We start from the raw sequence: 18,420 nt of genomic DNA on the forward strand, positions 1-18,420 counted from the left end.
ATCATGTAAGATGTTACAAGGCTCACATGATCATCTTTTGTCTTTCGTCAAGAATAATGATGAACGTAGTTAAAGCAAAAAGATTTCCAACACATACTTCGAGAAATATATAAGCGAGTCAAACTCAGCTCGAAATATCAAATGTGTATAACGTAATGTAAAGTCTATATAGCTATACGACTTAGTCTCAATAGGAGATAGAATAGAATAGACTTCTGAGTGATAGATGAGTTCAAGTCTCCACATACCTTTTGTTGATGAAGTTGCTCCAAGATCCCCTTAGTAGATCTTCGTCTTTAATCGATAAACGTCATGAAGTCTAAATCTCAACTACACATTCTATCTTAATCCGAGACATATCTATAAGTAGACTAGAAATCAAGACTTATAGTTTTGACAACTAAACTTGACAAACAAGCTTGAGATAGCAACGCTTGCGAGTTCGACAAAGCAGTGCTCTAACATAGAGTGGTTTTGGAAATCGAGGGAAAAATTATGCTTATAATCTTTCATGATATGAAAACTAAGTTAATTATGATCTTAGTTTGTCATGTCGAAGCGTAAGGTATGATATTTGTGTTAGTTAATCCTTTTCCTGATAAGAAAAGATGATTTAATTGCATAGTTTTTGCTCTAGCTTAACGAAATACAGTGCAATTGTTATATTTCCATTATTTTGTGTGGATTGTTATGTTTCAATTATTTCCGGTTAAGAAAAACTTCGTCAATTCTGATTTTTGTTTTTGATTAACGAAAAAGGGATCATTTGTTTTAGTCTTTGTGAATCCTGATAAGAGTAACTATTAATTTTGATCTTCGTTCAAACTTGTCAAATTTGGGATTCGATTATTCAAGTCTAGTCGATTCCTTGATAAAAAAAAACTAGTTAACTAACCTAGTTTTTGTCTTGTCTAAAAGAAGGTGCAATTATTTTATGAATAATTGGATCATGATAAGAGAAATTGAGTTAATTCGGATCTCTTTTGAGTTTTATCGAATACAACGATTATACATACATAATCCGTTCGATTTTGTAACTAAGTTATCTTAGTTGACTAATCGGACTAAGGGAAAATTGCTTCGGACAATTGTTTCCTTGATGACATACTAAAACAAGATTACTTAGGTATTTTCAGTTTTAGTATTGGTTATCTAAAATGGTAAGTGAAACCTTCGTGCTTAACTCGTATATGTTGCACAAGTTCTTATTAATTTTTAAGATCCTTTCGATTTGCTCTTATGTTCATTTTTGTGACAAAAGGAGGAGAAATATATGGAGTAAACAAGTGATTTATGATCAATAGGAAATGATATATGTACTTAAATGTTATATTTAACGAAAGAGTAAAGCATAGACTAAGGGGGAGAAACATATCGTCATGTTGTGTAATATTTCATACTACAAAAGGGAAATAACAAAGATGTTCGGATTGAATATATACCTAGCTTTCTTTTAGGGAGGGTAAAACTTTTGTTATTATAATGTCAACAACGACATTTGTTTTTTGAATATGTGCAGGATATTGTGCTGTTGAAACTTGGAATCAAGCGTACGAATAACGCGTTATTTATAATTCATTTATCTCCATATGTATTAGAGTTTTGTCACTAAAATTGACAAAGGGGGAGATTGTTAGAGCATTGTTTGGTTGAACCCACCAAGCGTTGGTATGTCAAGTTTGGTTGTCATATTTTAGTTTCAAAACTCAATTAAGAGTCGCTTGATTAAACGTACTAGAGTCTAGAAAGTCTAGGAATGTTGAGACATACAAGTATTACTTTGAAGGCATGAAGAACGTGAAGACGTATCGACTACAATGAAGAGATCATCCTTCCACCTGAGGTTAGTGATACTGACTTGACTTGTTTTCATTCCCATCGTTACTTTCAAGTCGTTTAAGATTGAAAATATAACATGCGAGGTTATATTAGACTTGGTCATATTAATATGATCAAAGTGTCAAGAAAAAAATATTTAATTACAAAGTACAACGTTTATCTTTTGAACTTCGCAAATGCGACCTCGACATAATCTATGTAACTCGTTACTTGATTGTGTAGTGGATATAAGTGTGATTTCATCCTAGGAAACTATGTTTGATTAATATGTTAAAGGAAGTACATATACGAAATTTGTTTCGTAATTGAAAAGAAATCAACAAGTGTTTTGGTCCGGTTTTCTATGAAGATCTATTGGATGACCTATTCGAACCTAAGGTGTGAATTCTGGTAGAACCGACCTTAACTTATGTTAGAGAGTCAAGGTAGAACCGATCCCTATCTAGTTTGGGATACATGGTAGAACCGATCCTAGCTATTGTTGGGAGTCTTGATAGAACCGAACCTTACCAATATTGGGAATCTTGGTAGAACCGATCCTAACTATTGTTGGGAGTCGTGGTGGAACCGATCCCTACATATATTGGAAGACTTGGTAGAACCGATCCTTACCTATGTTGGGAGTCATGGACCGATTCTTAATATTCACATATTACTTTACGGTTTTGTGTGAATTAAGAATTAGGGTTTGCTAAATAGGAAAGCAAGTATCAACTTATTCCATAAATTAAAATATATACTCATTTTAAAAATAAGTATCAACTTAAAAGTATCTTAATGAGTATAAGTATGTACTCATTTTAGGAATACCCAATCTTAAAATGAATATAAATTTATACTCTTTTTCATATAAAGTACAACCATGTTGCGGCTATGACTTAATGAATAGTAGCCGCAAATAAACGCAGGGAATTTATTATTTCTCAGCCGCAATTTGTTGTTTATGGTTAGGAAATGATGAATTACTTGTCCTAAATGATTCTAAAAAGCACAAAATTCTTATCACATAGTTTATAGCCCTTATAGAAATTTTTCCTAGTCGAAAAATATGGATTAGGCTAGGTCGTAGTCTTGATTTCTAGCCGTAAGTCTTACCTATAGCTAGGTGTACAATCTTTTTGAAAATGAAAAGGTAAGAGAAATATGCCCTTGGTTGATTCCAAAAATTGAAACAAATCATTAATCCAATCTAGTCACTAGTACTACCTCTGTTACTGAAAGACCGTAAATTAGGCAAGTAATTAAGGGTGGGAATGTAAATTATCATAGTCTCCTTAATATCTTTACAAAGTCAAACCAGACTGTCTTTTGAAAACGGAGGGAGTAATTAATTAGTCAAGTTTTAAATTAGCTGAGGACATTTTAGTCATTATAAAAAATTAATAAGATAATGGGTTACCGAGACTAGTACTTGAAGTTGATGTCCTCTTTTTGGCCCTCGAAACATCCCACTCCAGCCCAATAATAGGATTCCAAAAGAAATTCGATAAGCCGTAAATTGTTTAAAACCAGGGCCAGGGGTGCGAGAATGTGATAATCTCCACGTAAGCAGCAGCCTTATTAGAAGAAATTCTAGGCAAATCGTACGGAACGACAAACTATGAGTATTATACGGTTTTGTAAAACCTAAATTCGGTCCAAAATTCGGTCAACGAAACGTGATTCGTCAGTAATTCGGAACGACATACATACGTGTATAATTCGATTTATAAATGTGAGTTCGGCTCTGAAAATTCAGTATCTATATATAATAAATAATTAGTTTTTATAAGGTCATAGACTAATTTTTATGCATATTTGTGAATTATTTAAAGAAAAATAAACTTAGTATGATGATATTAATAATATATACAACATTAGTCATCAAAGAGGACGTGGTACAGTGGTTTAGATGCTTGGTTAGCGAGTTTTAGATCTCTCTCACCTTCACCTTCAAAACTCTTCTGTTATTTTTGTTTCATAAAAATTACAACAACGTCTAATATTGGGCCGTGTATGCTTGGGAGGCAGTAAAACCCCAAAAATAGGGCCTTCGAAAACGTAAAAGCTAAAGAGTTTCTGGCGAATTAAGCGGACGTATCATTCGGGATACGTAAAGTTCGTGAACGATTCGCGAATAATTCAGAAATGTCACATAATACGCGTTTTGGGTTCGGAGTTGCAAACGTACGCGAATAAAACGATAAAATTCGTGATACGCAAAAAATCGCGAATGATTCGAATCATTGGCGAACTTACTAAGAGAAGATTGTGATTACAAAGAGAAACTAGTTTCTTCTCGCATTACACACACGGCGTGATCCCAAAGCCCAGCTTCAAGAGGCAGTAGGGTTTTCTCTTGTCTTTCCTCTTTCGGTCACTACTTCAAAATCAAAAGAAAGAACTCTAAATTTTGTCTCTCACGAATTACGTTGGAATGAAGTGACTGGTTTTTGTGATTACAGTATTGGAATTGGGGGGAATGGAAAAGAAACCCTAATTTCATTATTTGATTAGAGATCTTTTAATATAGGCGAAGATAAATTGAAAGATGGCAGAACTAGGGCAAAACACTGTTGAATTCTCGACATTAGTACGCCGAGCAGCTGAAGATTCATTTCTTTCATTGAATGATTTAGTTGATAATTCGAAGAGTTCTGAACAATCTGATTCTGAAAAGAAGATTAGTCTTCTTAAATACTTAGTTAAGACTCGACAACGTATGCTTCGTCTTCATGTTCTTGCTAAATGGTGTCAACAAGTAAGTGTTTATTATGGTTTTACTGTTATTGATGATAAAATAGTGATATTCGGACCATCATAAGCTTGATTTTGACCTAGATTCATAGAATAAGAATGAAAGGGTGGCTTTATTTTTCAATATATGTTTTGGTAATGGATGCCAATGATGATGCATATTCATGAAATGTTGTCAAAGTTTGGAGCTTTTGTGCTGCAAATGGGTTATTTTTATGAGGTGTGTATCATTTTGTTTTTATCTATCGGGAGACATATGTAACTTTAGAGGAGTTTTACGGTTGAATTTCTATAGTGGGAAAATAATAGTCGTTAAAAAGCTTAACTCTGATGGTTTTGCGTCCCAAATATATAAGCTGATTAGCTAGGAGGTTATTTGTGAAAATTGTAAACTGTAATAATGTTGTCCACCTTTAGTTTGTAATTCTTTAGATGCTCCAAGAGCAACTAAAGCCACACAGATTGTCTCGTTGTTTTCTTATCAGCTGAACTATGTTTAGCAAGGTATACAGCACAGGCTCTTAATTGGAGGGTTATAATACATCAAATATAACGGTCTTCTGTTAATCAGTAGAAGTGAAGAACTGGAGATGCACACTCGCATTATTGATTTGCCTGTGATCTTACCAAGTTTTGTTGTTGCATTTTTCACCTGCTCAATCTTGTAACGAATTGACTAACATTCTGTCGGCATTCATTTGTTTTTGCAGGTTCCATTAGTACAATATTGTCAGCAGCTTGGATCTACTCTTTCAAGTCATGACACATGCTTCACTCAAACCGCTGACTCCATGTTTTTCATGCATGAGGGGCTGCAGCAAGCCCGTGCTCCTACATATGATGTCCCTTCTGCCATCGAAATTCTTCTCAGTGGAAATTATTTGAAGTTACCAAAATGTATTGAAGACGTGGGTAGTCAGAGTCCACTAGCCGACGAGCAGCAAAAGTCAGCTTTAAAGAAATTGGATACACTTTTGCGATCTAAACTACTTGAAGTGGCACTACCCAAAGAGATTTCTGAAGTCAAAGTTTCCGACGGTACTGCAATTGTACGTGTGGATGGTGAATTTAAGGTTCTTATGACTCTTGGTTACCGAGGTCATCTATCTATGTGGAGAATCCTGCATCTGGAGTTGCTTGTTGGGGAGAGAAGTGGACTTGTAAAACTTGAAGAATCACGGAGACACGTTCTTGGTGATGACCTGGAGCGCAGAATGGCTGCAGCGGACAACCCATTTGTAATTCTCTACTCAATTCTCCACGAGCTTTGTGTTGCGCTCATTATGGATACTGTGATAAGGCAAGTACAGGGACTTCGTCAAGGTAGATGGAAGGACGCAATCCGCTTTGAGCTAATATCCTCTGATGTTAATACGGTGCAAGGCAATGCTGGTTCTTCGCAGATGGGTCAGGAAGGGGAAGCTGACTCAGCTGGTCTTAAAACTCCCGGTTTGAAAATCTTATACTGGTTAGATTTCGATAAAAACACTGGAGGCTCTGATCCCGGGTGCCCATTTGTTAAAATTGAACCTGGGCAAGATCTGCAGATAAAGTGTATTCATAGTACATTCGTCATAGATCCAGAAACTGGCAAGGAGGGTGAATTATCACTTGATCTTAGTTGCATAGATGTTGAGAGATTGCTTCTAAGAGCTATATCTTGTAATAGATACACTCGTCTGCTTGATATCCATAAAGAGCTAGGCAAAAAACTTCAGATCTCGCAGGCTGCAAATGATGTTCTCCTTCAGTGTCATGGGGATAAATCTGACATAGACATAAGAAAGGTTGATTTAGGAGTACTGTTTATTATTTCTCTGCTATACTTATCGTATGCACTCTTTGGTGTTCTTGTTAAAACCATAAAACACTTGATTCAAGCATGTGCTCACAGTTGGATTCAAGCTACATTTCGGTTAACATGTTATTCTATTGAATTACTGCAGAAAGATAGTAAGTCCAGCTCAAGAGAACATGGTGGCAACGATGTATTATGTGTTCGGGCCTATGGCTCATCATATATCACCCTCGGGATTAATATCAGGTCTGCTTGCCTGTTCAAAATCAATTGAGTTTTCTTAGCATTTGTTGTGTCTATGCTACATACTGATTTTCCATGCTTCCAAAGTTTGAATGCTTGGAGTGCTTTAGCCTTTATGTTGTTATATGTGGTGGCTTGAATTGAATCTTCTCGGTTTGCTTTTACCAAAATATTTCGTTTGGAATATAAAATTATGTCTGAATTAAGAGTTTAGACTTTTGTATTCAGCAAATAGCAATTGTCTGAAATTGAGGTAAGGCTTAAATTCTTGACATGTTTTTGTATGATCAGTAGGGAAAAGCAGAAGGATCTTCTGAAAGTTAAGAACCATCATGTTTCTATCAAGGATAAAAAAAAAGCTCCTCAATATTTGACTTTAGTTGCTGTTCCTCCATAGAAAATTAGTTTCCGTCTGGGTCTTATGAACTTCGTTTGATTTGATTTGAGAAAATTTGCTTGGCTCTAGAAAGTAGAAATTATGACAATTTTCAATGATTTTGTAATATATTCCAAGAACTTTGAGTGAAACCCGTGGTTTTGTTAAACTAAGAGATTCACGCTTATAAATATTTTGAAATGGGAAATAGTTAAATAATGTTTGTGGTAGAAACAACTCTCAAATCCAGGCTTTAAGCATTTTTTAATGCGATTGCAGGAATGGCCGATTTTTTCTTCAATCATCCAGAAATATTCTTGCTCCATCTGTGCTGGTAGAGTGTGAAGACGCATTAAACCAAGGCGGTATGACTGCAGCTGAAGTAGTTATAAACTTGAGGATCAAAAGTATATTGCATTTATTTGCATCAACAGGGAGGTTCTTAGGCCTCAAGGTAATAATCAAGCTAATCCATTTTTATAGTTATTATTCTCGATCTTTATTTTTGGTTTTAAGTTTAAAATTAGTGTTGCCATGTCATAGCATTTTAACTGTAGACTTGTGATCGACAAGGCAATTTTCTATGGTCCTTCCCTCTAGTTATATGTAAAGTATCTCCATCTCATCAATGTATATTAATTTAGCTATTATTTGGTTTCTTCAGGTTTACGAACAAGGTATGGCAACAGCTAAGGTTCCCAGGTACATTTTGAATGGATCAGGATTGTTGCTCATGGGATTCCCTCAGTGTGGGAGCTCGTACTATTTGGTGTTGGAACTTGACAAGGACTTTAAACCTCTCTTTAGCCTGCTGGAGACCCAGCCAGAAACTAGTGGAAAATCTCATTCTGTTAGTGAATTTAACCATGTAATTCGCTTCAGTAGAATTGACATCAGTCAGATGCAAATGCTTGAAGATGATTTGAATCTGAGTCTTCTCGACTGGGAAAAGCTAAAGTCATATTTGCCTAACGTTGGTGGTCCAAATCAGACTTCAGAACATGGGCTTCTGAATGAGTTTGGTCTAGATGGTTCTATTCAGATTTCTAGATCTCCACTGTCATGTTTTTCATCCGTGGTTGATGACGTATTTGAGCTTGAGAAAGGGATATCTTTGCCTCCTTTGCCCAGCCAGAACAGTCTTTCATCATCGTTTGGCACATCCCCTGTTTCTCAAATTGGTTCTGTTCAAAATAGTCACCAGTGGGTAAAAGCAGGGATCACCTCGCCTAAGTGGGATGGAGGTCTGCTACATCCGCAGGTTCATAGTTTCACAAAGGGTTCTGTAGGTGGTTCCCATTTCAATAATCCTTCATATCAGCCAAATAATTTGAAGTTAATTCAATCCAGCTCTGTCAGTTCTCTCTCTTCTAGCCCTGGAAGAAACCAGAGACCAACTACCTCAAAATCTGATCAAGATCTGACCTCTCTTCGTTCTCCACATTCAGTTGAAATAAGCTCTTCGATGGATGAAGATCACGCGAGATTGCTGAACGAGTCTTCAAAAGAGTTAATTTCTGGGAATCGATCATCTCGTATGTTATCTCCACTCCGACAACTTGGGACCCGGGTTTCTGCCTGTAGTATGAAGCCAAATGGGATGATCAGGGTGCCACCTTCTGTCCATGTAACAGACTCTAGTGCTGCTGGAAGTGGTTCATTGACCCCAACCCCCATATGTAAGAAACATTCTCTCAAATTACATTGAGTTTACAGATATCTTATGTATGCTTCTTCATTCTGCTTCTTTTCCTTTTCTTTGCTAATATTCTCTTTTCAGGTCAAGCACCAGAAACTGGGGTTTCTTGTAGCACAGTTCCTGATATTGTTCCTAAACATGATAAAAATCTTCGAAAGCGTTCAATCGACGATTTGCTAAAACTGATCCCATCTCTCCACGGGGAAGAAGTCAATGCACCGGTCGTTTCGAAGAGAAGGAAGATCTCGGACCCGGTGCGTCATCTCCCTTCATCACAAGCTGTCTGTTCATCAGATGTGATTGGGCAATTTGAGGTCTATAACTATGGGAACCTTATAGCTGAAGCTAATAAAGGGAGTGTACCTTCCAGTATATATGTTACCGCCCTTTTACATGTGGTCAGGCACTGTTCACTTTGTATTAAGCACGCTCGGTTAACTAGCCAGATGGATGCTCTTGACATAACTTATGTGGAAGAATCAGGTTTGCAAGCTCCATCCTCGAACATATGGTTCCGACTGCCATTTGCTAGGGAACATTCATGGGAAAATATATGCTTACGGCTTGGCAGACCTGGAACTATGCACTGGGATGTTAAAATAAATGATCAACACTTTAGGGACCTGTGGGAACTTCAAAAGGGAAGCACAGTGACACCATGGGGTTGTGGTGTTCGTATTGCCACAACATCTGATGTTGATTCTCATATTCGTTACGACCCCGAAGGAGTTGTTCTGAGTTACAAGTCTGTTGAGTCTGATAGCATTAGTAAACTAGTGGCAGACTTGCGGAGACTTTCAAATGCAAGATTGTTTGCCCTTGGTATGCGGAAGCTGCTCGGTGTAAAGACAGATGATAAGCTAGAAGAATGCAGTACAAACACGGAAAGCAAAGTACATGTTGGGTCAAAAGGTGCTGTTGAGGTGGTCGATAAGATGTCAGAGCAGATGAGGAAGGCATTCAGAATTGAAGCAGTCGGTCTAATGAGTTTGTGGTTTAGTTTTGGTCCTGGAGTAGTGGCTCGTTTTGTTGTGGAGTGGGAATCAGGTAAAGATGGCTGTACGATGCATGTATCTCCCGACCAACTTTGGCCTCACACCAAGGTATGTGCTGCAGTTAATGATGTTTTTTCTCAGGATGCTTCATGCTTGATATTTGATTACTGGGACTGGTAAATTGAGAGTTATTGATGTTAGCATGCTACTTAATCCATTTTATTTGGGTAGTAGCATTGTTCCGTGAATTGTCTAGTTTACATGCTTGTTTTCAAATTTTTATTTGATATCTTTCGGATGATTATGCAAAGTACCTGTCTAGCAAGCTCCTTCAACTTGATGAGGTGTCTTTTTCTCTGCAGTTTCTTGAAGATTTCATCAATGGTGGTGAGGTGGCATCTCTTTTGGACTGTGTTAGGCTGACTGCAGGACCCTTACTTGCTCTTGCAGCCGCAACTCGACCTGCACGAGCTGGTACTGCTTCTGTGGCCCCTAATGGAACAGCTGGGTCGTCAGCTACTACCAAACAAAATGCTTTTGCACCATCACAAGGACCGTTGCCAAGTGGTTCATCAGCAAATGTTATTCCGACTCCTACTTCAGGAAATCCTCTCTTGAATAACGCCGGTGGTCCTCCTGGGAGTCACACACTGCATAATGCTGCTATGTTAGCAGTGGCTGGAAGAGGTGGACCAGGAATTGTTCCTAGCTCCCTTTTGCCTATTGATGTCTCTGTTGTACTGAGGGGGGCTTACTGGATTCGCATCATATATCGTAAACATTTCTCAGTCGACATGCGTTGCTTTTCTGGTGATCAGGTTTGGCTACAGCCAGCTACTCCTCCCAAGGAAGGACGTACTGTTGGAGGCTCCTTACCTTGTCCTCAATTTCGGCCTTTTATCATGGAGCATGTTGCTCAGGAACTTAATGGTCTGGAACCTTCATTTCCTGGTGGTCAGAATACAGTTGGGCTTGTAAATCCAAGCAATACCAACCCAAACTCTGGTTCAAATTTTTCAAATTCTAATCGAGTTAATTTGACTAGTGCCGGTGGAATTACAAGACCTGCAACAGTTGCTGGTTTAAGCCGGATGAGCAATGCTGTTATGGCATCCTCGAATCTAGCTGCTTTGAGCTCAGGCTTGCCTGTACGTAGAACACCTGGTACAGGTGTTCCAATTCATGTGAGAGGGGAATTGAACACAGCCTTTATTGGACTTGGAGATGATGGAGGGTACGGTGGTGGTTGGGTTCCCCTCGTCGCTCTTAAGAAGGTTTTACGAGGAATTCTCAAGTATCTAGGAGTGCTATGGTTATTTGCACAATTACCTGATCTTTTGAAAGAGATCCTTGGCTCAATTCTCAAGGATAACGAAGGGACCCTCCTGAATTTAGACCAGGAACAGCCAGCATTACGCTTCTTCGTGGGGTAAGATTTTTACATAGTTTTCATTTTTATTGGTGACTTCATATTTATATTTGTTGTCTCATTAGCTTGCCACTTTTTTATTTCTCTGAATATATCACACTTGCTTTCGCTGTTTTGGTGATTGTCTGTGTTTGCCAATCAAGCGTAGTAGCTCAACTGTGAATAATTGGTAAATTTTTGCAAACAGAAACAAGTTTTGTAAAGAGAACTCCAATCTGCACACGTCTGCTAGTCATTGCTTCCTAAGAGAACTTACTTTCTCATGTTTATCTGAAGACAATGTCACATGTTAGTGGTTCCAAATATGATCGCACAAACAATAACTACATGTGCAGAATAGTTTTTTTACTCATAGGCCAAGGTAATTATATCGCTGCTGGTAGTACGTTCTCTCCGATTTAAGTGTTCGGTAGTTGTATACCTTCACGTGCAAAAGGATTTCAATGGCCATAATTATGTCTCGTGATTTCCAAGTCACTTAAACTTAGCCTGAGATGAACAAGATAGTTAACGTACTGGAGCCGAAGAATGAGTACCTATGTTTCGATATAAGCTGATTACATACATTAGTTAATTGTCTCTAGGTTCACCTATGTTTCTGCAAGAACATGAGAAACTGAGAAACATAAATGTCACCGCTGTAAATTTCAACTGTAGGTCTGATCATGTGTTGTATGACATAGGAAGCAGGTATATATTGTTGTCTGTCCTTTTTTCTTTTTTTCAATCTGTCACCTGTAGAAATCTATTCACAATCTAACTGAAATATTTCTTACAGGGGATATGTCTTCGCTGTTAGTGTCCATAGAGTGCAACTTCTACTCCAAGTATTGAGTGTGAAACGCTTCCATCATCAACAACAGCAACAGCAAAACCAAGCTGGTGCTCAAGAGGAACTAACTCATACTGAAATATCTGAAATATGTGATTATTTTAGTCGTCGTGTTGCTTCAGAGCCCTATGATGCTTCTAGAGTTGCATCTTTTATTACTCTTCTCACTCTACCAATTTCAGTCCTCCGAGAGTTCTTGAAGCTAATAGCATGGAAAAAAGGATTATCGCAGTCACAAGGTGGTGAAATGGCCCCAGCACAAAAACCTCGCATCGAGTTGTGTTTGGAAAATCACGCTGGGTTGAATATGGATGAGAACCCCGAGAGTTCTTCTTCAACGTCGAAAAGCAATATTCACTATGACCGTCCTCATAACTCGGTAGACTTTGCTCTCACTGTTGTCCTAGATCCTGCTCATATACCTCACATAAACGCTGCTGGTGGTGCAGCTTGGTTGCCCTATTGTGTTTCTGTGAGGTTGAGATACTCATTTGGTGAAAACCCACGTGTTTCATTTGTTGGGATGGAGGGTAGCCATGGAGGTAGAGCTTGCTGGTTTCAAGTAGATGAGTGGGAAAAGAGTAAACAGAGGGTAGTTCGAACAGTGGAGATGAATGGAACTACAGGCGGAGATGTTACACAAGGGAAGTTAAGATTAGTTGCAGATAGTGTTCAAAGAACACTGCAACTTTGCCTTCAAGGGTTGAGGGAGGGTAATGCTGTCACTACAAATTCTGGGGGTACATAATCTATCTTCCCGGATAAAAAAAAAAATATTTTTGTGCACTTCAGAAGTTGTAAAAGGCCCAAAAGATGGGTGTCCATCGTAGAAGACCTGTAGGGAGGACTGTATCTTATTTCTAGGCAAGGGAAGTGTAAGAAAGATTTGTGGTGGAGGAGAGCATCCATTTGTAAAATTCTTTTTGGTCCGATGACGCTATTGTACAGTGAACACACCGATTGGGCACCAAAATTATGCTAAAAAAAAGAAATTTGTTGGCAGATTTTTATCTACCTTGTAATCTCCGTTTTGATCGCTGTTCAAATCCACTCCATAATGCTGATGGAATCCAAAGCGTTGAAGTACTTGCAGTGGGGGTTTCCATATCTATTGGCAGCTCCCGCGAGGCTTTGACACAATCCATACAACATCCACTCTTTTATTAAAAGCGTACAGAGGATACCAAAAAGGTTCGATTCCTAAATAGATGGTGATGACCCCCACCCCCACCACCACACGCAAGAGTCGCAAGACATGATTTATACGTGGATCTCTGGATTAGTATCTCCCATGTCCCATCAGAAATTTGGTATAACGTATAATCAAGTATGGTACGTAGTTTATATTACTCGTAATAGGTGTTTATTATGGTAGTTCATATTCCCTCAGTTTCTTTTTAATAGGCTGGTTTTGTTTTTAGAGAAATTTAAGGAAATTAAGAGAACTAATCATTGAAAGTGGTCCTCATGACACTTGTCAGCAAAAGAAGTAAAGTGAAATGGTCCACATGATACTTGTCATCAAAAGAAGTTAAGAGAAAAGTGGTCCCAAAAAATTAAAGTAACATTTGACTTTCCCAATTAGGAAACCAATCTATTTTTTTGAAACATTTATTTATAGAAACCAGCCTATTAAAAAGGAACGGAAGGAGTATTATAAAATGAACTCGTAAATGATAGTACATATTGTAGAATGAACTCGTGATAGGTGTTCATATTGTAGAATGAACTCCTAATAATATTTCATATGGTAGAATGAACTCGTAATAGTAGTTCATTATACCAGTTCATTTTGTAGAATGAACTCGTATGTTACTTAATCATGACAGTTCATTCAGTAGAATGAACTAGCTAGTGCGGTAGTTCATTAGATTAGTTCATAATGAACTCGTATATAGTTAATTTTATAGTTATTTTTTAGCCTAAGAATAAGGTAAAAATTAAAAGCTCTGAAACATAGTAACAATGGTACTCGTTGGAAAGCTCTCGTGGAGGGCTTTCCGAATATATAAAATTTATCATTTTTGGACATGTGGTTCAAAAGATATTTCACTTTTAAGTTTTTATTTATTTATTTTTATTAAGAGAAAGAAAAAAAGAAAAAAAAACATTTATGCCACTATTAAAAGATTATGACATCATTGATGATGTCATTTCGCGTGGATATTGTCCACCCTAGGACCAAACAATAACATTTAGGACCAAACAACAATATATATTTTAAAAAAGGACCAATATTATTAGGAATAAATGGTATTTCCTACATTTGGTATCCCCTTGAAAAAACGAGGTTGAAACCTCATTCCTTCATTAATAAAGGGATTTTTACTACTTAGTGAAAAGGAATTCGCATAGCAGAATTGGTAATGAAGGTTGTTTAACAGGATTCTAAATTTTTTTCCTGACCAAGAGTTATTCGTAGCTAGTCTATTGCAGTAACTAGATATATGAGTTGCTTCTAGTATTTGGAATATGTTTTTCAGAATAAAACCTTGAGCTTTGAAAGTTGTACAGGTTTTCGCATTGTGGTTAAAGTCTTCACTGATGGATCATCTTTTCTCCCTTGCTTTAGCATACATTTCTATCAACAACAATATTGATTTTGTGGCCACTCTATTTTATTACTCGTTGGAAAGCAGCCTCTGCTCCTCTTGATTCAAGCTCTTCTCGGGTTCTACAATTTGCATATCGTCCTCTTGTTTCTGTTAGAGTATCTGCATTGTCAGTGATCGTCGGTCCTAATTAGTTGGTGATGAGATAATGAAACAACGCCAAGTATTAACAATTAACACGAACCAATGTAATACGACTCGGGAATTGCCCTAGATCGTCTGGGGACGTTCCCCGATCCCAACCTAGTAACTCGTTGAGTCATAAAACTGTACATATTTCTATCAACTATGGTTATAATTTCACATGTCATTTGAAATGCATAACATTTTATGACCAAATCAACACTCTCAAGTTTGAAGATGACAACTAACATGAACATATTAGTTTTTTCCATATGTATGAGAGTTAGACTGTTGTATTCATCGGCAATTAATTATGTTAAAAAATTATTTCTACAAATACATTAAGGGATATTTCGGTTTTAGGTCCCATTTTTGTGACCAGAATTGCGTTTGGGTCCTACAAAATTTGATATTAGAGTTTGGGTCCCATCACTGTGATTGACCATCTTGACCGTCATAAAGTTCAGTTATTTAGTGAAATGACTGAAATGTCATTAAATGTCGCCTATTACAAACCAAACTAGACGGATCTGTCAATGTGGTGGGCTAGAATGGTATTGTAAAAACAGATATTAAAATAAAGCATAATAATCTCTAAAACAAGATCATTACTAACATCTCTGTTCAATTATTTCCTGTAATTTTTTCCATAATCATCCAATCTGATAATCTTTCACTAAATCGATTTTATAATGGGATTGATTAATTAAAAAACAAGCATATCCAAGGTCCCCAAATTTCAATCAAAACCTAAATTCTCAAAATCTCCGAACTATAAACGTCAAATTAAATCAAGATTTCCTTTTCTAGAAATCAAATCTAATGAGTTTATACTAAAGAACCCACGTATAAAATAAAAAAATATGAAATCAATAATCAAGATCCCCAAATAACCCGATCTAGAACAATAGAACCATTCAGTTATCTACAACAAGATCCGTATCTCTATGATCTTTTATTAAGGGTGATTTTGATCCCTTTATCGTCATCTTATGTTAGTTGTGATTTGAATTCATCAAGTCAATCATTTATTGTATCTTCCTTGGTGCCGTTTTTCTTCTCCAGCTAATCCTAAAATCCCATATCCAGTTCAACCAATATGCACTTCCTCCTGATTCACCACTATATCTTTCCGCATAATCAATACAATTTAGTTGGCACTCGTTTCCATCTCCATTTTCCATCACCACCACCGTCAACCTACTTTCTTTGCTTTACCACCACCAATTTTTTTTAGCTTTTGATCTTCTCCATGAAAAATGCGATGGTTTGGTATTTAACTTAACCGACGGCGTTAACTAAATATAAAAGAATTAAAAATTAAATTATTTATGTAACATTCAAGACGGTCAACTACAGTCTTGGGACTCAAACTCTAATATTAAACTTCCTAGGACCCAAACGCAACTCTAGTCACAAAGTTGGGACCCAAAATCAAAATATCCCATACATTAAAGGAATATAAAACTGAAAAGACGAGGGTACCCAAATACACCACAATCTTTTATTTTGATCACAACCTATTCAAGATCCACCGTGTATAAACCTCTTTAAGTAACAATCACTAAAGGAATATTTCAACACGGTGTCCACTTGGAACAGGGTTAGTCCGGACTGGCCTAACAATGTGAGAAATCAAATCCAAGTGGAGAATCACAATACACCTTGTGTAATCGTCTATGGATACAAGATCAAGACAATAAAACAACAAGATGTTCACTTGATAATAGTTACGGTACAAGACCGAAACACTATAAGATCAATATCAAGTGCCTAGTTAACGTACAAGTGTATTTAATTTAATTATAATATAAACAAAATTATAATGTGGAAATAAGTAAAACACACACCATAATTTTGTTAACGAGAAAAACTACAATCTTATAGAAAAATCCCGGGACCTAGTCCAGTTTTGAATACTCAACGAATTAAGATGCTACAAAAAGTAAACCTGCAACTTCGTGTAGAAGATACCAAGTAATCTAAAATCCTAGTTACTCAGCTTCAGCAGTATTCTTGTTTTGATAACATCTAGCAGAACCGAAGTTCTGAATAGACGTTTGATACTAGATATCCTAGCAGAACTGGCGTTCTCTTTAGGACTAAATCTAGTATATCTTCTTAATGGTTCATAATAACTTCTTCTACCAATATTTCAACTGGAAAGACAAGATTCCTTAGGATCGTATTCCAAACAGTAAATGATCAAAAATGTTTGGTAACCAAACTCACTTTCCAATCACAATACCGAAATATTTGATAAAAACACAGTTACAAATCTTCTATTTTTAAGACCCGTTACCAGATCCTAAGCTCCTAGGTTACGAGATCAAACAAGACAATGATTACCGAAATAATCAATCTTGATTACAAGGTTTATGATAAAATCACAAACAACTTGTTGATCTCAAAAGGCTTATGTTTATCGAAAATAAACAACCTTTTAATCCCAGAAAATCAAGTCACGGAAAGTCATACCAAGATCGAAACACAAGAATAAAGTCTCCAAATCTTCAAAGTCTTCAATCTTTGATTTAATCTTCAAAGTAACAACCTACAAAAAGAAACTTGATTCCTTATTGATATGTCGCACAAAACGGAGTCTGTTAACAATGGAAAATCAATGAATCTATCTTACAGATCTAGAAAAACTTAGATCCGTAGAAACGTTAAATCTTTGATCTAGTTTGAGTGAGACTTATATCAGAAGAAAAGGTTCCCAAGAATAAACAAACTAGGTGCAATCAAAGTTTTAACAACCGTTAGTCAATCAAATCAATAATCGAAAACTACAATAACAATGCAATTATCTAGTTTCCCACCAACGGTACTCGTAGAGCTTCTTTATCCCACATAAGTCTTTAAACAAGCGGTCATAAGAGATTTCGCCTAATTAGGGTACTTTTCTCTAAGGATACGGCTCCTACAGAAACAACACGAATGAAGTTTCCCCAGCTCTTAGGAAAGTTTGCAAGAAATGCAAACTCAAATATTTATAGACCAAGGTTGTTTGGACAACAAGGAAATTCCAAAACAGAAAATGTTCTCGAGACATGCATTAAAGTACCTAATCTTCGTTTTTCCTAATTCCAATAAATGCTTTGTCCAATATTTCTGAAATCTCTCAATAGAAAATCTCCAATTAGTAAATGCACATTACTAATTTTTATTCTCTAGAGCTATGCATTAATTGCTGGTAATTAAAGCATAAAAAACCAAAAACCTTAATTAAAAGATTCTCGATTTATTTCGGTACAAGATCACCTTGAGTACCACGGAATATCTTTGAACGATAAATGATAAGAGTTAATGCTCATGTTCAAAGTATGTTGACATCTTGAAGTTTAAGGGAATCAGTTCTACCTTATAAAAGTAATCATGTACGAATTGATATTACCCAATAAAAATAATCAGGTAGGATCGGTGATACCAATTACAAGGATCGGTCACACACACCCTCTTATGATCGGTCACACCAATTACCAGGATCGGTAACATCAATTACAAGGATCGGTTACACCAATTACCTTATAAAAGTAATCTGGTAAGGACTAGTACTACCTTATAAACATAATTAGGTATGATCGGTTACATCTATATATGGTATCTACTTGTGATCGGTAACACCAATAACTAGGATCGGCTATACCAATTACAAGGATCGATTACACAAGCTCTAGTGATCGGTCACACCAATTATTAGGACCGGTCACACCAATTACAAGGATCGATCATATC

The 18,420-nt window shown here is 36.7% G+C and overlaps 1 protein-coding gene across 1 annotated transcript; it reads left to right on the plus strand.

Moving 5' to 3' along the window:
* Positions 1-4,123: 4,123 nt before the first annotated feature.
* LOC113318705 (mediator of RNA polymerase II transcription subunit 14-like) lies at positions 4,124-12,951 on the plus strand. Its single transcript, XM_026566924.1, has 8 exons — positions 4,124-4,579; positions 5,286-6,362; positions 6,522-6,619; positions 7,272-7,446; positions 7,657-8,671; positions 8,773-9,794; positions 10,049-11,115; positions 11,894-12,951. The coding sequence occupies exons 1-8, from the start codon at positions 4,370-4,372 to the stop codon at positions 12,693-12,695; spliced, it is 5,466 nt and encodes a 1,821-aa protein (XP_026422709.1). The 5' UTR covers positions 4,124-4,369; the 3' UTR covers positions 12,696-12,951.
* Positions 12,952-18,420: the final 5,469 nt, after the last annotated feature.

The sequence above is a fragment of the Papaver somniferum genome, chromosome 10 (assembly GCF_003573695.1).
Source record: "Papaver somniferum cultivar HN1 chromosome 10, ASM357369v1, whole genome shotgun sequence".
NCBI classification, from domain to species: Eukaryota; Viridiplantae; Streptophyta; class Magnoliopsida; order Ranunculales; family Papaveraceae; genus Papaver; species Papaver somniferum.